The 21,846-nt window shown below is 40.7% G+C and overlaps 2 protein-coding genes and 3 long non-coding RNA genes across 9 annotated transcripts; 4 read left to right on the top strand and 1 right to left on the bottom strand.

Annotated features, from left to right (window-relative positions):
* Positions 1-7,343: 7,343 nt before the first annotated feature.
* LOC123470965 (breast cancer type 1 susceptibility protein homolog) lies at positions 7,344-10,745 on the top strand. 2 transcript variants are annotated; one of them, XM_045171665.1, is made up of 6 exons: positions 7,344-7,425; positions 7,496-7,734; positions 7,844-8,253; positions 8,312-8,585; positions 8,644-9,845; positions 9,927-10,745. In XM_045171665.1, exons 1-6 carry the CDS (start codon positions 7,373-7,375, stop codon positions 10,572-10,574), a joined length of 2,826 nt encoding a protein of 941 aa, XP_045027600.1. In that variant the 5' UTR covers positions 7,344-7,372; the 3' UTR covers positions 10,575-10,745. The 2 variants fall into 2 exon arrangements, with proteins under 2 accessions (XP_045027600.1, XP_045027601.1); XM_045171666.1 differs by having other exon boundaries at positions 7,356-7,415.
* A 1,881-nt stretch (positions 10,746-12,626) lies between these two features.
* On the top strand, positions 12,627-13,139 carry LOC123470967. The gene is made up of 2 exons (XR_006644653.1): positions 12,627-12,808; positions 12,880-13,139. It is a non-coding gene; the product is annotated as an uncharacterized LOC123470967 (long non-coding RNA).
* Positions 13,140-13,494: 355 nt separating this feature from the next.
* On the top strand, positions 13,495-14,625 carry LOC123470966. The gene is made up of 2 exons (XR_006644652.1): positions 13,495-13,656; positions 13,745-14,625. It is a non-coding gene; the product is annotated as an uncharacterized LOC123470966 (long non-coding RNA).
* Positions 14,626-15,563: 938 nt separating this feature from the next.
* On the bottom strand, positions 15,564-20,175 carry LOC123470968 (protein lin-54 homolog). Of its 4 annotated transcripts, XM_045171670.1 has the most exons (15): positions 20,047-20,141; positions 19,779-19,968; positions 19,573-19,715; positions 19,208-19,429; positions 18,921-19,148; positions 18,591-18,863; positions 18,157-18,532; positions 17,892-18,034; positions 17,716-17,832; positions 17,456-17,656; positions 17,064-17,344; positions 16,761-16,998; positions 16,439-16,677; positions 16,201-16,388; positions 15,564-16,101 (listed from the first exon to the last, which is right to left on the bottom strand). In XM_045171670.1, the coding sequence occupies exons 3-15, from the start codon at positions 19,705-19,707 to the stop codon at positions 16,085-16,087; spliced, it is 2,658 nt and encodes an 885-aa protein (XP_045027605.1). In that variant the 5' UTR covers positions 19,708-19,715; positions 19,779-19,968; positions 20,047-20,141; the 3' UTR covers positions 15,564-16,084. The 4 variants fall into 4 exon arrangements, with proteins under 4 accessions (XP_045027605.1, XP_045027604.1, XP_045027602.1 ...); XM_045171669.1 differs by lacking the exon at positions 19,779-19,968 and having other exon boundaries at positions 16,201-16,376; positions 20,047-20,175; XM_045171667.1 differs by lacking the exon at positions 19,779-19,968 and having other exon boundaries at positions 20,047-20,175.
* LOC123470969 lies at positions 16,862-18,155 on the top strand. The gene is made up of 2 exons (XR_006644654.1): positions 16,862-17,000; positions 17,066-18,155. It is a non-coding gene; the product is annotated as an uncharacterized LOC123470969 (long non-coding RNA).
* Positions 20,176-21,846: the final 1,671 nt, after the last annotated feature.

Below are 21,846 nucleotides of genomic sequence, written 5' to 3' on the forward strand. Positions count from 1 at the left end.
GCCGTGATCGGATACACCGTTCGGCCGCAAACGATTTTTAAAGCTCGAAAAATGATGATGGGCCTCTACCTGCCAATTCTAGGAATTCGACGTCAAAAGCGCAGCCGCGTTCGGAATTAGTTTTCAAAAATTCATAGCGGCTGAACGGTGCGTCGGATCGCGAAAATTTTTCGACAGCTGAGATCGCGTGATTGCGCTCTATCCAGCGGTACCCGATGAGGAGCCGTGCGACCGCTCCTTCCGGTAGCTGACTCGGCCGGTTTCGGCATGTCCGATTTTCACGCGTATTTCACGGTCCAGCTGCTCCTGCCCGGCTTAATATGTCATTTTCCCATTCGTAGGGCGATCCGAGTTCACGTACAAAAGTTATTCACGGTCAAACATGGCGACAGTGCGCTAAAATTTCAGCGGAAAAAGGCCCGTTTCCCCGAATTTTGTAAACGGTTCTTATGAATTTTGCCGCCTTTTTTCCGCCGAATTTCTCCGGAACCCGGTTTTGGTCTGGCTGCAGCTCCTTTTCCTCCTCGTCCCTCCCCCTTGTCCCTCCCCCTTGCCTCCCCCTTATATTTCCTCCTCTTTTTTTTTCCTCATGTATGCTTATTTTTCGGCATAAATCCTGTAATACCTTCGGTAATATTAAAATACTAAAGTATTTCAATATTTACACTCAGGGACAAGACGTGCATAGCACAATACCTTCGTGTAAATTAAATCTGGAATTGTGAAACAAAATGATGGTGAAAACGAGCCGCGTTCATCGGTGGCTATGGCAGGTGCGTGCGACGATCCGCTGCCGAGATTGGCGTGTATGTTTGTCAACTTTTCTTTGGTTTTCTTGGAAAATGGAGCAGTTAGGCCCTTGTTAATTGCTTGACCCCCCACTGACCTTCTTTCCTCTTTGAATTTTTTTATATTTTTTAATCATGACGGGTTGGACACCGTTCGATGCGTTGGCTCACGCTGATTCCGTCAGTATGAATGTCAGTGCTAGCAACGGTACCGTTCGGGAGTTATGATTAATTTTGCTCGTTCACACCAATTCCCCGACTCCCACAAGTGCCTGGCTCGTCTATCCCATTGCGTCCAACCCCCATGTGATTTTTTCTATCAAAATATTTTTTCGGTCACGAATGATCACGAAACCGGTATCATTGGATGCGGCTCGTCGAGGTCGTTCCGATGGTGAAGGTCCCGCCGTGATCGGATACACCGTTCGGCCGCAGACGATTTTTAAAGCTCGAAAAATGATGATGGGCCTCTACCTGCCAATTCTAGGAATTCGACGTCAAAAGCGCAGCCGCGTTCGGAATTGATTTTCAAAAATTCATAGCGGCTGAACGGTGCGTCGGATCGCGAAAATTTTTCGACAGCTTCCATCGCGTGATTGCGCTCTATCCAGCGGTACCCGATGAGGAGCCGTGCGACCGCTCCTTCCGGTAGCTGACTCGGCCGGTTTCGGCATGTCTGATTTGCACGCGGATTTCACGGTCCAGCTGCTCCTGCCCGGCTTAATATGTCATTTTCCCATTCGTAGGGCGATCCGATATGACGTACACAAGTTATTCACGGTCAAACATGGCGACAGTGCGCTAAAATTTCAGCGGAAAAAGGCCCGTTTCCCCGAATTTTATAAACGGTTCTTATGAATTTTGCCGCCTTTTTTCCGCCGAATTTCTCCAGAACCCGGTTTTGGTCTGGGTGCAGCTCCTTTCCCTCCTCGTCCCTCCCCCTTGTCCCTCCCCCTTGCCTCCCCCTTATCTTTCCTCCTCTTTTTTTGTGCCCGTATTGTAAATTAATCGGGCATAAATCCGGTAATACCTTCGGTAATATTAAAATACTAAAGTATTTCAATATTTACACTCAGGGACAAGACGTGCATAGCACAATACCTTCGTGTAAATTAAATCTGGAATTGTGAAACAAAATGATGGTGAAAACGAGCCGCGTTCATCGGTGGCTATGGCAGGTGCGTGCGACGATCCGCTGCCGAGATTGGCGTGTATGTTTGTCAACTTTTCTTTGGTTTTCTTGGAAAATGGAGCAGTTAGGCCCTTGTTAATTGCTTGACCCCCCACTGACCTTCTTTCCTCTTTGAATTTTTTTATATTTTTTAATCATGACGGGTTGGACACCGTTCGATGCGTTGGCTCACGTTGATTCCGTCAGTATGAATGTCAGCGCTAGCAACGGTACCGTTCGGGAGTTATGATTTATTTTGCTCGTTCACACCAATTCCCCGACTCCCACAAGTGCCTGGCTCGTCTATCCCATTGCGTCCAACCCCCATGTGATTTTTTCTATCAAAATATTTTTTCGGTCACGAATGATCACGAAACCGGTATCATTGGATGCGGCTCGTCGAGGTCGTTCCGATGGTGAAGGTCCCGCCGTGATCGGATACACCGTTCGGCAGCAGACGATTTTTAAAGCTCGAAAAATGATGATGGGCCTCTACCTGCCAATTCTAGGAATTCGACGTCAAAAGCGCAGCCGCGTTCGGAATTAATTTTCAAAAATTCATAGCGGCTGAACGGTGCGTCGGATCGCGAAAATTTTTCGACAGCTTCCATCGCGTGATTGCGCTCTATCCAGCGGTACCCGATGAGGAGCCGTGCGACCGCTCCTTCCGGTAGCTGACTCGGCCGGTTTCGGCATGTCCGATTTTCACGCGGATTTCACGATCCAGCTGCTCCTGCCCGGCTTAATATGTCATTTTCCCATTCGTAGGGCGATCCGATTTGACGTACACAAGTTATTCACGGTCAAACATGGCGACAGTGCGCTAAAATTTCAGCGGAAAAAGGCCCGTTTCCCGGAATTTTATAAACGGTTCTTATGAATTTTGCCGCCTTTTTCCGCCGAATTTCTCCAGAACCCGGTTTTGGTCTGGGTGCAGCTCCTTTCCCTCCTCGTCCCTCCCCTTTGTCCCTCCCCCTTGCCTCCCCCTTATCTTTCCTCCTCTTTTTTTGTGCCCGTATTGTAAATTAATCGGGCATAAATCCGGTAATACCTTCGGTAATATTAAAATACTAAAGTATTTCAATATTTACACTCAGGGACAAGACGTGCATAGCACAATACCTTCGTGTAAATTAAATCTGGAATTGTGAAACAAAATGATGGTGAAAACGAGCCGCGTTCATCAGTGGCTATTGCAGGTGCGTTCGACGATCCGCTGCTGAGATTGGCGTGTATGTTTGTAAATTTTTCTTTCGTTTTCTTGGAAAATGGAGCAGTGAGGCGCTGGTTAATTACTTGACCCCAAGCTGACCTTCTTTCCTTCTTGTATTTTTTATATTTTTTAATCATGACGGGTTGGGCACCAATCGATGCGTTGGCTCACGCTGATTCTGGCAGTATGAATGTCAGCGCTAGCAACGGTACCGTTCGGGAGTTATGATTTATTTTGCCCGTTCACACCAATTCCCCGACTCCCACAAGTGCCTGGCTCGTCTGTCCCATTGCGTCCAACCCCCATGGGATTTTTTCTATCAAAATATTTTTTCGGTCACGAATGATCACGAAACCGGTATCATTGGATGCGGCTCGTCGAGCTCGTTCCGATGGTGAAGGTCCCGCCGTGATATGATACACCGTTCGGCCGCAAACGATTTTTAAAGCTCGAAAAATGATGATGGGCCTCTACCTGCCAATTCTAGGAATTCGACGTCAAAAGCGCAGCCGCGTTCGGAATTAATTTTCAAAAATTCATTACGGCTGAACGGTGCGTCGGATCGCGAAAATTTTTCGACAGCTTCCATCGCGTGATTGCGCTCTATCCAGCGGTACCCGATGAGGAGCCGTGCGACCGCTCCTTCCGGTAGCTGACTCGGCCGGTTTCGGCATGTCTGATTTTCACGCGGATTTCACGGTCCAGCTGCTCCTGCCCGGCTTAATATGTCATTTTCCCATTCGTAGGGCGATCCGATTTGACGTACACAAGTTATTCACGGTCAAACATGGCGACAGTGCGCTAAAATTTCAGCGGAAAAAGGCCCGTTTCCCCGAATTTTATAAACGGTTCTTATGAATTTTGCCGCCTTTTTTCCGCCGAATTTCTCCGGAACCCGGTTTTGGTCTGGGTGCAGCTCCTTTCCCTCCTCGTCCCTCCCCCTTGTCCCTCCCCCTTGCCTCCCCCTTATCTTTCCTCCTCTTTTTTTTGTGCCCGTATTGTAAATTAATCGGGCATAAATCCGGTAATACCTTCGGTAATATTAAAATACTAAAGTATTTCAATATTTACACTCAGGGATAAATATGATAAAAATACAACTCTTAAATAATATTAAAAAACTCTTACCTTGTATTTGAACGTACTGCTCACGCGGAATAGGAATTTTCAAGTCGTCCCCATGCGTAGCTTTCGTACCACTTTTTTTGTGGAGACGGAGGTATTGCCGGGAATACAGCGTCCCAATAAGATTCAGGACAAACTTTCGCTCATCCACGGTACTCAATTTGGTAAGGTTTTCCTTTTTTATGGTAAACGCGTCCTACAACGATTTTTTTCTTGGTTACAATAGAAAAATAATAGGACTCCTGCGAACTTACCTTTAGAGCATGAAAAGCGTCCTCGTCCTCCTCCTCATCCTCGTCTTCCTCTTCCTCGTCGCCACTTTCTTCAGCCGATGAATTATTAGTTTGTTCGTCGACATGGCGGGAGCTCGTCGATGGAGCTGGAGACGATCGGGAATCCGCTTGCGTACCCGCTTGCGTACCCGCGTGCGTACCCGCTTCAATCACCACCATCGCCTTGCTCACTTATTTGGGAAACACTAAATAGCAATACATATTGTATGTAATATTGTGCATATAGTAATTGTAATATATAGTTCTATAGTTAAATGTAGGTACTATATAGTACCTGTGTTTAATGTTTTCTTATCATAATACAATTATTCCGTTACATAAAACTTATAGTATGTATTATATATAAAGTGATAAACATATATATAAGGTATTCGCCCATTATTTTTGACAGCTAACTATTAATACAGTTTTTAGAAAAGTGTTTCTCCTTTTTTCCAAACAGATTCAGGTATTCATTTTAAATAGTATATAGTAAACAAAATACCTTTTGTTTGTAAAACCAGCCCTTGGAAAAAATTAAACTAGTTTTTGTAACAAGTTCCTTCTTTTAAAAAAATTTTTTTGATATTACACTATAGCCATTAACGTGAATATTAACGAAAGAGTTCTTTATGTAACGGAATAATTGTATTATGTACATAATGATTCCTTACATACAAAAAAAATATTTATAAATAGGGCATGGTGCCATAAGACGCTATAGAAATTAGGGGAGTTTTTTTTTTTTTTTTACCTTCCACTGCCCTCAGAAGATTTGTTACTTTTTGTAGCTCCAACTCCAAGGAAGTAGCTTTCTGGAAATGGAGATATTTTTTTAAAATACAAAATAGAGCTATTAAATTAATAAGTGTTTAACTTACCTCGTCAGAGGCTGCCTTTTGCGCCACTAAGGCTTCTTCCAGCAGCTTAACCTTGTCCTTTAGGGTACAGTTCTCCTCTGCAAGGTTCTCCGCAGTCATTTTCCATTCCTAAATAGGGGTTAACAAATTTTATAAATTTATGTATTAAACAAATGAAAAAGAATGCACAATTACCTGAGTCGTGCCAGCAGCAATTATTTTTTCATCAGTGGCTGCTCGGACAGTAACATTTGTCTCACCCACTTCAGCCTGCGACTCATCTATGATGAGAGGCTGGGGGGACATAGACTGATCCTCTTTCTTGAAAGCTGACAAAGGGTCATTGCTTACCGGATCCAAAGCCTAATACAAATACAATTAATTAATTAATTTTATATGACTTATGATTAGGATTAACTAACCGTTGAACTTGTACACACTGTTGACAGAGGCGGATTAGTGGCTTTACATTTTCTCTTTGGCCTGGAAGACATTGTACTTAAAACTACTAAATTAAGATATGTTAGAAAAATAATATAGAAATAACTTATATACACATCTATCAAATTACCTTGTATTTGAAGTCACTAAACAATTCACCACACGTGTCAAGTTTGAATTTTGATTCTTTGGGCCTGTTGTCTGCTGTGTATATATACGTATAGTGGTACACGATCGCTTTCCACGATATACCGTGGAAATCGACCCATTCCACGATATACCGTGGAAATCGACCCATTCCACGATATACCGTGGAAATCGACCCATTCCACGATAGTAGGCTCCTCCCCTTCTGGGCGGGGCTAGCCATTCCACGATGGTTTTCCACGATATACCGGTACACGGTACACGCATAGCCCACTGGATGTAATAGCAAAACCAGGAGCCCCCTCTTTTCCCCCTTTAAACTTTTTTAACCCCCCCCCCCCCTTTTTTTTTTACAACATGGAATGGACTTCAGCGCGTTCTACTGGTGTCGAAGTACAACATTTTTCAAAATATAAACATGCCGTTTTTACAAATACTTCGCTATATATATAACAATTGTGTTTTACGTTTATTTTCAAATTTTTTCTTTGTTGTATGAATACAAATGCAATGGAATTATTTTTTGAAATTTTCGTTTATTTAATGTAAATATTGTATAAAATGGTGCTATCACTGAAAAAAAAAGGCAAGAATCAGATAGGGTCTGGACCTAAAACCTATTCTCATTTAATGCACTTGTCAGACACGTTAACCACTCAGCTATGCTATACCTGAAATATATTATATAACTAATAAGATAACTCTACTACTAATAAGAATAATAATAAGTCTTTTTGGATTGAAAATTTTTTATTCTTGATAATACAGGGCCTTTTCGTAACTTGACGTTTAGCAATAATAAACACAAGATAAAATTGATGCTTAATAATTTTTTGTTTACTTACATCCTTGTTATTCAATTAAAAAGGAAAAAACATAAAAAAAAAAAAATTCCAAACCTGTAACTTTTGTCTTCAATTTCAACACTTTCAAAAAGTAAAAAGAACTCTAACATCAAAACGCTAAAACGACAACTAACTGTTTTTTTTTTTTTTTTTTTTTTAAAAATTTTTAAAAAAAAATTAAAAATATTTTGGGGGGTAATAAAGTTCAATAAAAAAAAAAACCTCCCCCCCCCGGGGGGGGGAGAAATTTTTAAATATATAAAAATAAAAAATAAAAAAATTAATATAGTGGGGAGGTAAAAAGGGAAAGCGAAAAAAAAAAAAACCCGCCCACAAAAAAAAAAAAAAAAAAAAAAAAAAAAAAAAAAAAAAAAAAAAAAAAATTTTATAAAATTTTATTAATGATGTTTTTAAAAAAAGTTTAATGATATTTTTTTTTAATAATAAAAAAAATAAAAAAAAAAAAAAAAAAAAAAAAAAAAAAATACCGTTTGTAACGAGAATCAGGCAATGATAAAACGTTTCGTGGAACGAAGTTGGCAGTTAAGCAAATGTAAAAAATGGTATAAAGATCAGAAGAAAAACGCTGCCACTTAATTTTGTGTTAACGATCTTTTGATTTTTTTCGTTTAGCAACAGTTTACTTCATGACCCTGTGAAAGCTATGTGTGGGCATTTATTTTGTCGAACTTGCATTTTTGTGAAAGTTCACCACCATACAAATTATACAGAGACTCAGTCAGACTGTATTGTTTGCCAAGATGTAGACTCAAACAGGGATATTGAAGAGGTCAGTTTGAAGATTAGCAGACTCTCTTCTTGTCTTCTTCAGTTTGTGAAAGACTTTTGCTCTGAGGGAGGCGTCACAGTTGGTAAAAGTTTTGTATTAATTGTTTTTTAAATGTATTTCTGTTAGCCTGTTACATTGATATCATTTTGCTTTTCATCACAAAAATCATTCCGTGATCATTTTGTCCTTAGCTAGTTCAATTGGCCCAAAACAGAGCTTAGAAACAAAGCTGTTAATCCTAACTGAAGAAAATCTATATTCTCAAGAAGTGAATCTGGCAATGGAATCTGAAACTTGCAGTGGCCCTATACTAATATCTGGCCTACCATCCCCTCGGCTAACTAGCCATAGAACTCTGCAACCAACACAGAAAGTTGATCAATGGCTGATGACTTATTCAGATGAAGGTCCATCAACCATGCACAAGGAGGAAGAGTGTGAAAATAGCGTTAGCGTTAAAAACTCTGAAACCCTTTCTTCTCAGTCGTTGAAAGTTTCATCGCCGTATTTGACCTCTTCGTCAAACGGTAAAGAGCTGTCATACGACATTGTTTCAGCACCCAGTCCACCACCGCCGCCAGGCGAGGACATAGATCATCAGGTAAAACAAAAATGGTTTCTTTTAGCTGTTTTCTGGGTATAAAAAATATGTTCGTTAGATTAAACGGGGACGACCACGACGTGGGAGAGGTCGTCCAAGGAAAAATGCCTTGCCAATTAGTTCGGGTGAAAATTTCGCGAAAAAACGCGAGCGTTCGAATAGCATTACACCAGAACTAAAAGTGTCTGGTATCAAAACACCTATTTCACATACCAACATTTCCGAAGATATAGATGAAGCTATTGCATCCAAGTCCACGAAAACCATCACTACTAAAATGCATTCCTTGATGTTTCCCTTATCAAAAAATAACCGTTTTCACCTACCCAAAGGTATTGAATAGTTTCAAACAAATAGTTTCCTTTTATTTTATCATTGGCCTATTTTTAGGTTTAGTTCAAAATGAAATAAATATGACGCAAGACGAAACAAGACAAGTACTTGTCGATACCGGCGTTTCGTCAAATAAAGAAGTGTTTGAGAAACAGGCAGATAGTTTCGGTCGAGAATGTACCGATGGTGATCATTCTGTAAACCATCATACAGATACCGAGTGTTCTACAGCAAACCGTGAAGATACACAAACTCCGGAATCATTTACATCGAATGGATTAAACCTTCAACTACTGCCTTTAACAAGTACTTCGAGCCCTCAGCCTGAAAAATCCAGTCTGTCTCAACCGATAGCCCATCATCTGACACCAGTTTCTCGTCCTAAAACGCAAAACCATACAACTTCTGCAACAAATAACCGTGACATATTTGCCGATAAATTACGGAATCACGCGTCGTCTCTCGTATCTATTGGTAAACGGCGTACTGTGAATTTTTTTTATAAAGGCCGTGTCACCCCTAGGATATCAATTCATTCATTTGAAAGACAACCGATTATCTTTACCCGTTTGGGGAAATTGGGCCCTATTCTTGACAAGACGACAGCATACTTACCGTTTTCATATGGTTCGCGTGTTGACTCACAGAAAATGACCTATGCTCAGAATACCCAAACCTCTTGCTCAACATTCGTCTCACTAGCTTCAGTTGCGACTCAGACAGAAGCGATTGAAGCTCCATGTATGACTACGGAAGTGCAATCACAATTTAGCCTGAGTCAACGTCAAGTAAATGTCCTCTCGCATAATACGTTACACATGGGTGATCTACCAGTATCGCCTGCTAAACAAGCGCGGAACGAAGAAAATGGCGAAAATTTTAGCAGAAGAGAGTCAGATGAATGCAGTGAAAATATGTTCGCCGAGGCATTTAAGCGGACCAAAAGTTTGTCTTTGAGTGATAATGAAAATGAGATGGCGGAACGAAAACGGAGAAAAGTCTCGTCGCTAGATATTGTCAATTCAGTTCCAGTTTCGTTAATGCCATTATCTGTGGAACCAAGTCCTAGACTAGCGAATGAAGTGCATCGAGAATTACATGAATTGAATACGGACGAAGTTGCAGCCTGCAAAACTGTGGTGATGGAAAGTGATCCAGATTCGGACGAAGAGGATATTCTTACATCTACTCCTCCACGCCCAGCTCCTCCAAATCGAACCCCGTGCAAACGCATGGTTTTTACGTGTTCAGGGATTCCGGTAAGTCTACCTTAAATCTGCAAACCCACAGTTCATTCATTCTGAATATGAAGTATTAATAACCACCTGGTTTAAATGCAGCGGCCACAGGTCAAATTGATTGAACATTGGGCTCAAAGGATTGGGGCCGAAGTATCGCAAACGTATAACTCTTCTGTTACGCATGTGATTGTTTATCTGGACGACGAAAACTGTGCACAGCGAACTCTGAAATTCTTATATGGCGTCGCTAGCGGTATTTGGATTGTAGGAGTCGACTGGGTTCATAAGTGTATCCGCGAGAATAGAGTGTTAGATGAAGAACCATTTGAAGCACTGGATATGGATGGAGAAGATGGTCCTCGCCGAGCCAGACAGACTAGTCAAAAGGAAAAGTTGTTCGAAGCTTTCGAGTTTTGCTGCCAAGGGCCCTTTACTGACGTGACGGTTGATCAGCTCAATCAGTTGTTACATTTATGTGGTGCAGCCACCGCGCCTAGTCCATCGCAACTAACAAAAAGACGGCGATATACGATGATTGTCATCCAGACCGAGGATGACGTCAACTTGGAAATTGAACGTACAGCGGTCGACTGGTTCAACAGGCACAAAGTAGTTAGCGTTTCCCGCGAATGGGTTTTAGATTGCTTGGCCGCCTATCAACTTCTTCCAGTACTCAACCAATTCATAGGTAAATATTCCGTTTCAGTGCTGAAGTTGATGGGATTTGATGCACGCCTTGGGGTATAATGACCATTTTTCTGTCCCGATGCTCAGCATCATTTAAGTAGTCCATCAAGCAGATAAAGTGTGTCATTTTTTTTTTTTTCTTTAGAAGGGAAGCTTTTTTTTTTGGAATCCTTGTACTTTTTTTTTGGATTTTTCCAAGTTTTATTAAATAAATTGAAATTCTTCCTCGTTGCCTGTTGTACCTCCTTTTACAAAAATATCAATGGTTTATCAAATTCGATAAAATTAAGGTAGGAGAAATTGAATGTATATTATTAGGATGACCGTTTAACAGAGTAATTAGTTTAAATAATAGTATAATGTAACATTGTTTGGAGCTCATCCATGGATACAACTGCTCGGTTTACTTGTCTGCCTCTGTTTCCAATCCGAGTGAAACAAAAAAATATAATAACTTGCCAAAAAAAATGTAAGTTTTCCAGAAAAACTTGGGGAAAAAAGTCAAAATTTTGACTTCTCTAAAAAAATATCATTTTAATATTTATGCCTTTTTGACAATTGCGTTTTCTTAGATTTTTGCAAACATTTCAAGAAATTACTCAGGAAAATCTTTTATCTGTTCCCTTCAGGAAGGAATCATATTTAATATGCCATTATTTCATTGGTGTCCTACCCTCGTTCATCACTCCAACTTCCCTTCCACATTCTAAATTATAATTCTAAGTGTTACTATGTCATCATAAAATGTTCACAGCACAGCAGCAAGGTCTATTAAATAATAAAGGCCTATAAGATCCAATACCTTTTATGACGTCGAGACTCGAGAGCACTTACAACAGATATATCGAACCGAACCGTTTGAAAAGTTTGTACCCGGGTCATAACCGATTGACTTTTTTTTGGGTATGTCAATGTGGTTGAAACGGGGATCGGGTCCTAGGTAATCAGGCCCGAAACCTACGAACCTCTTTTTACTTTGTGTGTATAGTATCCTGCACAAAAACCCGAACATCAATTTTACTGTTATTGATTTTTTGAAACAAATAAGATATCTAGACTATTACCAAAAAATTTTTTCGGGGCTCTACAACCTGCCCAGAATAGCTCTTTTAAAAGATCTTTAAAAAATTGTACGCTATTTACTCGACCTCAACCTTGTGTTGACCATTTTATTACCCAGCCTTTTAACGCACACTAACAAAGGAAAAACGAGTCTACCCGCTAAGGTGCCGCCCGCTCAGATATAAGACCCTTTTCAGCGGGAACGTGACATTGGACCACCCGACAGTAGCCCTTAAGGGTAACCCGACACCAGCCCCCCCCGACACCTGCCCCGTCCGACAGTAGCCACCCCCAACATTAGTCCCCCCGTTTTTGAAGGGGAGGGGGGGGGCTACAGTCAACGAAGAACGTGACCCCAGCAATGTTGTTAGGGAGGGAAGCCTGTGTCGTGAAAGCATACGACACCAGCCCCCCCCCCCCATTTGTATTCATCAATATTTTATTTATATTTTTAAATAGAAAATATCTATTGAATCTTGCCACTAGGTATCGGCCCCGACCCTAATCGGGGCGCATTTTGCCAATCGGGTTTCGAAATTCAGGGCTCAGGGCGGGGCGTTCGGGGCTCGGGGTGAAAATTTTTGAACCCCGATCTCAATCGGGGTGTTTTATCGGGGTGCCTAATCGGGGATGCAACCCCGATTGCAATCAATCGATTGACGTAAAAACATAATCGATGGAGTCAAAATCGACTATTATGATGAAAATCGGGAAGTTCGCCCCGGTAACCCCGATAAAAACCCGACCCAAATTCGTAGTTTGAATACAGGCGCCATTTTTGAAAAAGGCGTCAGGGCAAGCGGGTTTACCTCGATTTTTGCCCCGCCCCGCCCCAGCTGACGAAGTGGCACTCCGATTCATCCCCGATTGCCTTTTCCCGGGGCGGGGCGGGGTGGTTAACCCGATTATGGCTAATCGGGGCCGATCGCTACTTGCTTGCCACTGCTATAGGGCTGTTCGTAGTGTTCGACATCTTTTTTCGCATTTGATTTTATCGTGCAACGCAGCATTCGACGGCCGATTCTGTCTGCTATGACTGTATTTTGTTAGGTCACGCCTATTGCACCTCGCCGGTGAGGTACTCCAATGGCCAATACATGCTATTGCACCTCACGCGGCGTTGCCAAGTTTTATTTTTTTTCAAAAATTATTTTTCGTCTGCCAAATTATTTTTGTTTATTTTCGTCTGCCTAACTTGCCCTAAGTAATTTTACCACGCTGATTGTAACCAGGTTAGATTAGAATCTCTTCTTTCTTTTTGTTGATATTGTTTGATTAACAATACTGATTTTGTTATTTACAGGTGTTTGTAAAGGAAGAGTATAGAGTTGGGTAAGTATATCTTACCCAACTCTGCCCTGTAGTGTCCATCCCCTCGTCTACCCTCCCCCTTAAAGAAAAACAAACAAAAAACCCGCTACCCCGCCAATAGGTGACTTTAAAAAATTAAATCGGTGTTCGGATTTTTCTGCAGGATACTGTACATGTAGAATAACCTATAGTGTTGTTTGGAAATTGGCTTTGTCTATAGAACAACAAAATTAAACGAATCCAGTAAGGTTCCATGGTACCTCGAATAATTGAAAACGCTACCGTTTATATTTTTACAGAAAATTTTACAATTTGTCTTCAGTAGTCATTCATTTTAATGATCCGTCTTCTATTTTAGAATCAGCTCTTTAGATTTCAAAGGTTCAAGGTTTAATTGCAATATACCACTATCACGATTATGTCACATTATTACCTCAGAATAGGTGTGGACAGGTGTGCACAGCTCTTATTTTTTCACTGAGTTCCTTTTAAATGTCGGTCTGGTTTCCAACGTATGTCCTGAATTTCAGAAGGGGGGCTGGTGTTGAATGCCTCATCGACACCAGCCCTTACTTGAACGAATTTCCCAAGGGGGGCTAGTGTCGGGGGTCCAATTTCGCATTCGCGGCCGCAATCACAGACGAAGCTTCGTGGTGGTCTCAAGTCAGGAGACAGACGACGAAGCTTCGTGTTGGTCTCGAGTCAGGAGACAGACGACGAACGCAACCATAGCAGCAACAGCAGCAGGAGCCCTTGTCCTCAACAGAAGGTGGGATTTTTTCACTTCATTGATCCTGAAGGTGTGGCACCTCGCCACCTTGCTACGAAGCGCCTTAAAAATGAGTCGATTTTGGCAGACGAACCAGCTTTGAAGAAATTTACGGTAGGGAGATCACGTAGCAAGAAATTTCGCAATTATATGTCTACCTGTCTCCAGCCGTCGCATGCAAGTTTGATTCACAAGCGTTATGAGCCCCATTTTTTGAAAAAGTCAGTCACTTTCCAGTGTCCTAAGATTGACCATTCCATGGCTCGAAGAATGAAAGAGAGGAAAGGACCTTAACTCAACAAGGTGGAGCAAAAGTATAAGTCTTTCACCTCCATTCAATACAAATTATTGGACGTCGCTCGCCCACTACTCTTCATCTCAGAGTCCATGTCAGCTGACCAGGCCAATGTAAGCTCAGAAATCTTGGATGCATGCAGCGACACGTTACGCCTGCTAGGTCACACGTCAAAGGCTAGCGAAATAGCCTTACGGCTAAACGATGAGAGAACATCCCAAGTTCACCGACCTAAGATTCGAGTCTCTCCTAAAAGATCCCGAATTATTATTACCAGACTTTTAGAAAATTGCACCTTTCGCAACATTGCCAATTTTTTATTTTCTCATCAGATCATATCAGATATCAGTTAAAAACGAAAAACTTCGATTTTTTCTGCTTGCTCTGTCTGTTGGCCTCAGCCAAAAATAAACGCAATCACGACGTCGACACTCCACACTTCTCAGTAGCGCTCGGCCCTGCACCAATCGGAGAACTTTTTAGTCGATTCAGTGCGCAATTTTCAAAAAGTCAGATTTTTCGAAAATTAATAAAAAAATTCCGTTCGAGAGAATCGAGTTTGCCAATCTCGATTCTTTTTGTCCTTGAAAATCGGAAAAGAAATAACGGTTCAATTCATTCACTTTTTTTTATTTATTATATTTACTAAAAATAAAAAAAGTTAAAATAGAAAACCGGGTTTTTTGCTATCTCCCTGAGAGGCGACCAGCCTAATTCACTAGCGAACCTGATGGGGAATCTGGAAACCCTTTAGTAAACACACGCCGTTCTGGAGATAGGGCGATCGTGTACCTTTCCTATTATATCGTGGTTTGGCGGTTATCAGGAGTAAGTATGAGGCAAGAGGCCTTCCAGAAGGAGTCGTCAAATATTTGCTGGCCGCAGATCGTTCCTCCACATCTTCTACATACCAAAGCGCATGGAACGCTTGGGTTGATTGGAGTGTTCAGAGGAATCAGGATTCCCTGTCGCCTACTGAGCTCTTCTCTATTCAACATACAATCTTAACTGCTCTTCAGTCACTTACGCGACCTCGAGCAATTGTACAATTTATCCCAACATCCACAAATTGGTGTTAAAATTAAAATTGCTGTTGCGGATTTTTGTGTAGGATACTTTACAAAAACAATCAATTAATCAAAAGAAACGACAACGTAATAAATTAATCGTCATACTTAGTTATATGTACGCCTATATGGAAAAATCATCTTTATTGTAGGTTGTAGGTGACTTCAACGTGTTTGTTTCTGTAGCTACATTATTACTCCCAAAAGTATTAGTAACTTTGGAGTTTTAGTCTTGCCGAGTTGAGAAAAGTTGTACACTCCTAAGTCCAACGGCTGAACCATGCGCAGTCTTTTAGGATCTGCATAGCTTCTTTAATCGGTAGGCTCTAAGAGCATTCACTTCAAAACAAAATATCAACATTCAATGAAGCTAAATAGAACATTTGGCTATTAGGAACAGCTCCACCGTTCACCAACGATGAACATTTAGCCGCCCCAATGTTCATCACAAGAACTAATCGACGTGCGTGCGATTCATACTTAATTTGCAGTGATTAATGATCATGTTATTCACTGGTTATTTTTTTATAATAAGACAGCCATAATTCGCAACCCAACGCCGTTTTGTATTTTAAAAACCAAATTTAAAAGAAGTCCAGCGAATAACAAACCGTTACAAAATATTCAATATAAATTGTTGGATTTCCATAGTTCACTTAAAAAGAAAAACATATATCAGCTAGTGGGTTATTCAATAAGCTATACTATTTTATCACTCATACGAAAATGCACAGCGTCAACACACGCAACTTCCCCACGTCAACAAAAAAGGATTTTGAAGTGTACACCGATTTTCCACTATCCATTCAAAAAAGAATATTTGGTGTCCATTTAACTTAATTCATCTCCGCAATCCTTAGGTTATGATATATTTGAACCACGTCAAAAAAATCCTAAATCACCTCTCTCGAAGCCATATTTTTACATCTAAAAAAACTCAAGATGAACAAAAGGAGAAGCAGGCAAAACAATAAGGACAGAAGGATAATATATCTATGGCATGCGCTGAGTTCTATCAACAAATAAACCCCGACTCAATTTTATTACTAAGCATGGCGGCGTGTTTTCAAGGGCTGGCAGAAACTAAAACAAAACAAAACAAAAAAAAAACACAATTAGTTGGTACACATCGTTTTTAAAGTTATTTCAATAAGAAGGCATCCAATAAAGACATGATAATACCTTTGGCTTTGGATGCATATTCTATTATTTGAAGTAAACATCGACCGAATTCTTCAAGAACCAGACCTTCTGTTTCGGCCGAGGTTTTACGCAACCTTTCAGCTTCTTCAGCTTGGGCAAGAAGGCACTGACACGTAGCCTCCACGACTTCTTGGGTGATGAAACTGAATGGTGGCCTACTGCCGAAACTAAATGATAATGACGGAAATTATAACAGTTATTCGTTAAATGGTACTACCTTGACCCAGACGCCGATGGTATTGAAAAGCCCTTAGGAGTATCAGCCGATCGGTCATCTTGTTTGCTATTATGGGTGGTATTGCTCACCGTTCGACTATCGTTAGAGTTACCAGGGTTATGTTGAAGCACTGCCATTTTAGACGTTCTTTTTTCCCCAGTTCCTGGAGGGGAACCAGCGGGATCGACACAGTTTTTACATCCGATGCATTTACAAATAGCCGAGCATGCTATTTTAGCCTAAAAAATATGAAACCAATGAATAATGATGACTGGCTGTTGTTATTTTTGTTGTTATTTAAAAAGCAGTTCAATCAACAAACCTCATAGCATTCACAATAGTTCTTCAAACAGCCCGAGCGCTTGCAGTGGCATCCCTTATTATGACGTCTGGGTTCTGGACCCCAACCGACACCAATTTTAGGTTTAAAGGCGTGTGGATTACGATCCAGGCAAGATCTTATTGCACGCAAACGTAGTTCTTCATGCTCCAAGTTATTGGCGCAGCAGACGCAATTACAGCCGTGGCAAAACTCGCCATTGGCAAAACAATCACAATAACTGTAAGTTAAATTTTTAAAAAACTTAGCAGGAATTACTAAAAGACAACGTTATGATGAATTTACAGTTTGAGGCACTGTGACTTGGTACAGTTGCATGGCTTGCGAGGTTTGAGGCCATTTGATTCCAACACGCTTTGTGCTTTTGCTTGAGAAGCAGCCGTCGACATTTGAGCAGACTCGGGAGAAGGCGGAGGAGCTGCTTTTGGTTGCTGTGACAAACGAGGGGTCGCACTCGAACTAGTGACTATTGGTGATGTGATCGATTCCGAAACGACAGTAGCAGCACTGGTTGTAACAGCCGAGAAGTTCGTTGTTGCTGGCGAACTATTTGTCCCCATTGAATTCTTAAGATAACAGCGCGAAACAGAATTTGATTAAAAATACGTCATAGTATTGTAGAAGTGGGTCGATCTATGCTGAAAAAACGTAAAGCGAAAAGTAATTAGGATGCTCACTTGAGAAGAATACTGAGCTGGAACCATCACAATGTTGCTTGTCAGTGAATTCATCGATCCAGCTGGCAGTATTATACGTTGAGCTCCCTGCGGTACACTAACTGTTGAGATTGCACCCTTTGCTTGCCCAAGCGTCTTTGTTACGGATGGAAGGGTACCTTTGACTGATTGCTGGGTCACTGTGCTGTTTGATGGGTGGATCTGCAGGGCAAGAAACAGTGGTGATTCTGACAATACCAAAAATTTTTAGTTAATCTCACTTTAATGGAGTTTGCAGTAGTTGCGCCTATTAGAACTTTTGAGGTTCCTGGTGCCGTGATTAAGTTTCCCGTTCCATTATTTCCACCAGTTGGATTGACGACGCGAACTAATTGTATCTAAGACAGGTACATTCTCATTTTTATTATAAACTTTTACGTGAAACCATCGATACAACCTTGTTTCCCGCAAGCTGGAAATGCTGCTGAGTTCCACTTTGTTCTCCTTGTGGACCCATTGCGGGAAGGATTCCAGCAGCTAATGCTTGAGCCGTTGTTAGCCGTATGTATTGTGCTGGTTGTGTTCCACTACTTTGCCGGACTACATACAAAAGAAAAATTTGAAAAATTCTATGTAATCGCACGTGACATTAAAAGATAAATTAACGAGGAGAACGGAGAAAAAAACTCCCAAATTGTAATACATCGACATGTTTTATGTACCTTGGGCTGAAGTAACCGAACCTGGTGTAGAAGGTCTAAGCACAAACTTTTGGGGGCTTAACGGATTCATATTCGTGACACTCCCACCACTTGGTCGAGCCTGAACGAGTGCCGCCATCGTAACTTGACCCGCAGCGTTCTTTATGAGTAAGCTCGTTGGTTGGCTTTGCATGGAAGACGTAGATGAGACAGTCGATGCAACAGAATGCGGTGGAGCTGGGGCAATCTTTGTGGGGGTTTTCGTCGGCCCACTTCTTACCAATGTCACATTGCCTCCTGCGAATTTTGCTCCTTGTTTCCCGGCCAAAATGTTGTTTGCGGGAGTTGTTTGGCCTCCCCAGGCAACGGCAACCTTATTAACAATTAAAGGTTGCCCCTGATAAAAAAAAAAATGAGAACCAAATTCCAATGCTTGAAAAAGTTTAAGGGCCTACTTTCTTGGGCGAAATAAGACCAAGTTGTTGAGCTTGCTGTAGCGTAATGGTTTTTGTCGGGCTCATAAGCCGAACGGATTGGGACTGAATTCCTGTAGCTTGTGGCCCGGTACTCGAAATTTTACTTCCATCTGTGTTCAAGGCATTGACAAAGCGCAAATTCGTATTTGTTGTTAATAAAGATGTTAATCCACTTGTTGATGCCGGCACAGTAAGAAGCAATGGCTGTCCATGTTGGTTTTGGCTTGTGGGCGCAAGCACTACTTTGGTAACCTAATGATTATAAATGTAGGTCAAGTACAAGAAGAAATGCAAGTGAGATGGGCAAACCTGGGTTGATGCTGAAGCTGAAACTGTTTTCTTGATTTGGCTTAACGGAAATACATTTCTTGCTATTGGTTCGGTAACCGGCAGAGAAACGGACATGGGAGTGATAGATGATTTACTTTTATCATCACATATATTATTTGTCATAATATTGAATCCAATGTCACTTTGATCCATGAAACTTTCCATTGGAATTGATTGTACACTTTGACTTCTATTCACTTCCAGATTCTAAAATACAAGTAAATTGGAGTATATTCAGAGACTATTGAGTATTATTAATATCTTACTTGCACATCAACATCCATGGCTTCAATAGACATAGTTTCCACTTCTTCCGAATGACCTAGATCATTCATGTTTAAACTATGATGATCACTTCCTAAATGCACCACTGTTTCACTTCCTTGGCCATGGTCGTCTACAATGCTAGAAACATTGGACATATGAGACACTGCATCATTAGATTCCAATGCTCCTTCTAATCCGAGCCACAGAGAGGGGTTGTTGGCCTACCAAACGATTTGGGGTAAGTGGAGGGAAAAAATTGATTTAAATTTGTTTAGTAGACTCAATAAAATATTACATCTAGAAAAAATCAGTTTGCTCAAGATGTTACGTTTATTCAACAAAACCCGAAAGGGCAAAAGCTTACCAAATCTGACACATCAGTGTTCACCAAATCAGGAGGTAGGTCTGACACTTCAGTTGTTATAACTTCAGTTTGTTCATCAGTTTCTGGATTAACAGAAGTAAGGGAAAGAATGAAATCATCTGTTTCAACTTGCATAGCGGTACCTTGGGAATGAAAACAAAAGTTAAAATTGTGGAGGTTTTAGTCAAACTGATGCCTAAACATACTATGACACAAGTTCAGACAGAAATCTAGGTCCTAGTTAGCTAAATACTTTTTGAATGTGAATCAGGGTTACTTCAAAGTTAAAAAGATTTGGAATGAATATCGAAAAACCCGCCTGCAATAGGCGCCATTTTGAAATTGTTTTCCTAAGGGCATCAACCTGGGTTGATTTTTATGCCGTCAGCCTCATAACTGAACAAAATCAGCATTGCAAAGTTTGGAGTACGTAACATTATTAAGCCATTCAATTGTAAGACAAAATAAATATACCTTCATCTCGTGAACTCGACATCATTTAAGAGGAATCGTACGATCAGCCCGCCATGAACTTATTCAAAGCGACGCCTGCGATTGCACCCTTCATAAAGTTCAAATAACTGTTCATAGATGGCGAAGACCACCGACTTGGAAGTCAACACAAGAATTTGGAGTGAATTTGGGAAGTAGTACAATAGGTAGATAGGCTATACGGTACAATATTACAATAACTGTAACAAACAAGAGCGTAGTGGTATCAATACATATTATATCTGCACAAAATTAAAAAGTTTCAGGTAGTTATTTGCAGCAACCACGTTATGTTTTAACCTGTCATTTGAAACAAGCCAATTTGCTCCAGTGCCATGTTTATAGCCTGTCTTTGTTTTTAAATTTTATGTACTTCATTAACGATATGCGTTACCATGGAGGTGAACGTGTCTCGATCTACGTCATATGTAGAAATTTTGTTCTCTACTTGTATTTTCGTGTTGTTGTTGTTGCTGTTGTTGTCATTGTTGTTGTTGTAACATAATCACAAAAACACCCCAAACGAATCTGGTTTGCCCGACAATTGCGACAATTTCGTACAAAATTTGCTGTCTATAGAAATTCAGAAAGCCTTGAAATTGTAACGCGTATTATAGTGATTAAAGCACGTTTTTGAGCGCTGATATTTAAGGACAATTAATGCAGAGATAAAATTCAGTTTAAAGAGTGTATGAATCTAATGTTCTACGCGTACGTTGACTATCCGGTTAAAGAACTACAATATGTTTGAATTTTCACGGAACGCGAAATTCTTCTCTCCCAACCAAATACACCATAATATGCCCAGGTAAAAAAAAAAAAACGGCTGCTTAAGAAGTATGCGGTGTGGTATACGATGGCTTACTTTTAACTTCGCTTCAAGGCAACTGAAAATAGCGAACGCAGATGTAGGTATCGTATCTGTTTTTTAGAATGCGTTTTCATAGCGGAAAGCGCTACTTTATCGATGTTGGAGCATGTACTCGATTAAGAAATGTTAAAAAACGATATGCTGGGAAAAGCAACTGGGACTGAGTTTGTTTAATCTTTCCATCGAGACTAGGAACCTCCTTACCATTATAAAATGAACGACAAGGCAAATAAGGGGTTAAAAAGTAATTTACTCGGGGTTCGATGATCATGTTGTTGTTTATTTTATTGTTGGTTAGATTGTTTCATGCTTACTTCAATCACGGTCATCCTTCTTTAGCACAACAATTAAAACTCGGGAATATTCTCGGTGAATTTAAGAGGATTTTTTCTTTCTTTTTCTGTATGTGTTGGTTTTTTGCTAAATTTGTGCATTACAAAATAAGTAATACTGTGTGGCCTCTATAAATGTTAGCTGTCAGCCTGTTATGTTGCACTTGGTGAATGCAGCTCACCTGTAATCTTGTGTTAAAAAACCGTAAAAAATTTTTATCACGTGCAATAGAAACCAAAAATGAATGAACAGTGGGTTACGTGGACTTCCCATTAAATTGTTGTCCAAATAAAGGACGATTCAGTTTCAATTGGATATATCACAGACGTGTTGTCTTTCCAAGATGCATGGGGAATTCAACGCTATGCTGCGTGCTTCATGTATATTTTTGTTCTTTTATATATAGTTGACCCGAAACTTTTTCGTGTTAATTTTCAGATGCTTGAATTTTATCGCTGGATGCTTCATTAATCATAGGCAAGAAACATTCACTGCTTTGCTAATGGAAGCGTCGCCCAGCACCAATGAGGCTACTGTACTGAACATGGTATTATTAGCAAATGAAGACGTTCGACTTT

The sequence above is a fragment of the Daphnia magna genome, linkage group LG4 (genome assembly GCF_020631705.1).
Source record: "Daphnia magna isolate NIES linkage group LG4, ASM2063170v1.1, whole genome shotgun sequence".
Lineage (NCBI taxonomy): Eukaryota > Metazoa > Arthropoda > Branchiopoda > Diplostraca > Daphniidae > Daphnia > Daphnia magna.

Coding starts and splice junctions, on each gene's coding strand:
- LOC123470965 (XM_045171665.1), top strand. CDS start 7,373: ATGATAAAACGTTTCGTGGAACGAAGTTGGCAGTTAAGCAAATGTAAA. Junction 7,426..7,495: donor TTAAGCAAATGTAAAAAATG/GTATAAAGATCA, acceptor TTTTTCGTTTAG/CAACAGTTTACTTCATGACC. Junction 7,735..7,843: donor TGAGGGAGGCGTCACAGTTG/GTAAAAGTTTTG, acceptor TTTTGTCCTTAG/CTAGTTCAATTGGCCCAAAA.
- LOC123470968 (XM_045171667.1), bottom strand. CDS start 20,071: ATGATGTCGAGTTCACGAGATGAAG. Junction 19,149..19,207: donor CCATGGATGTTGATGTGCAA/GTAAGATATTAA, acceptor CTTGTATTTTAG/AATCTGGAAGTGAATAGAAG. Junction 18,035..18,156: donor TTCGGTTACTTCAGCCCAAG/GTACATAAAACA, acceptor TTTTGTATGTAG/TCCGGCAAAGTAGTGGAACA.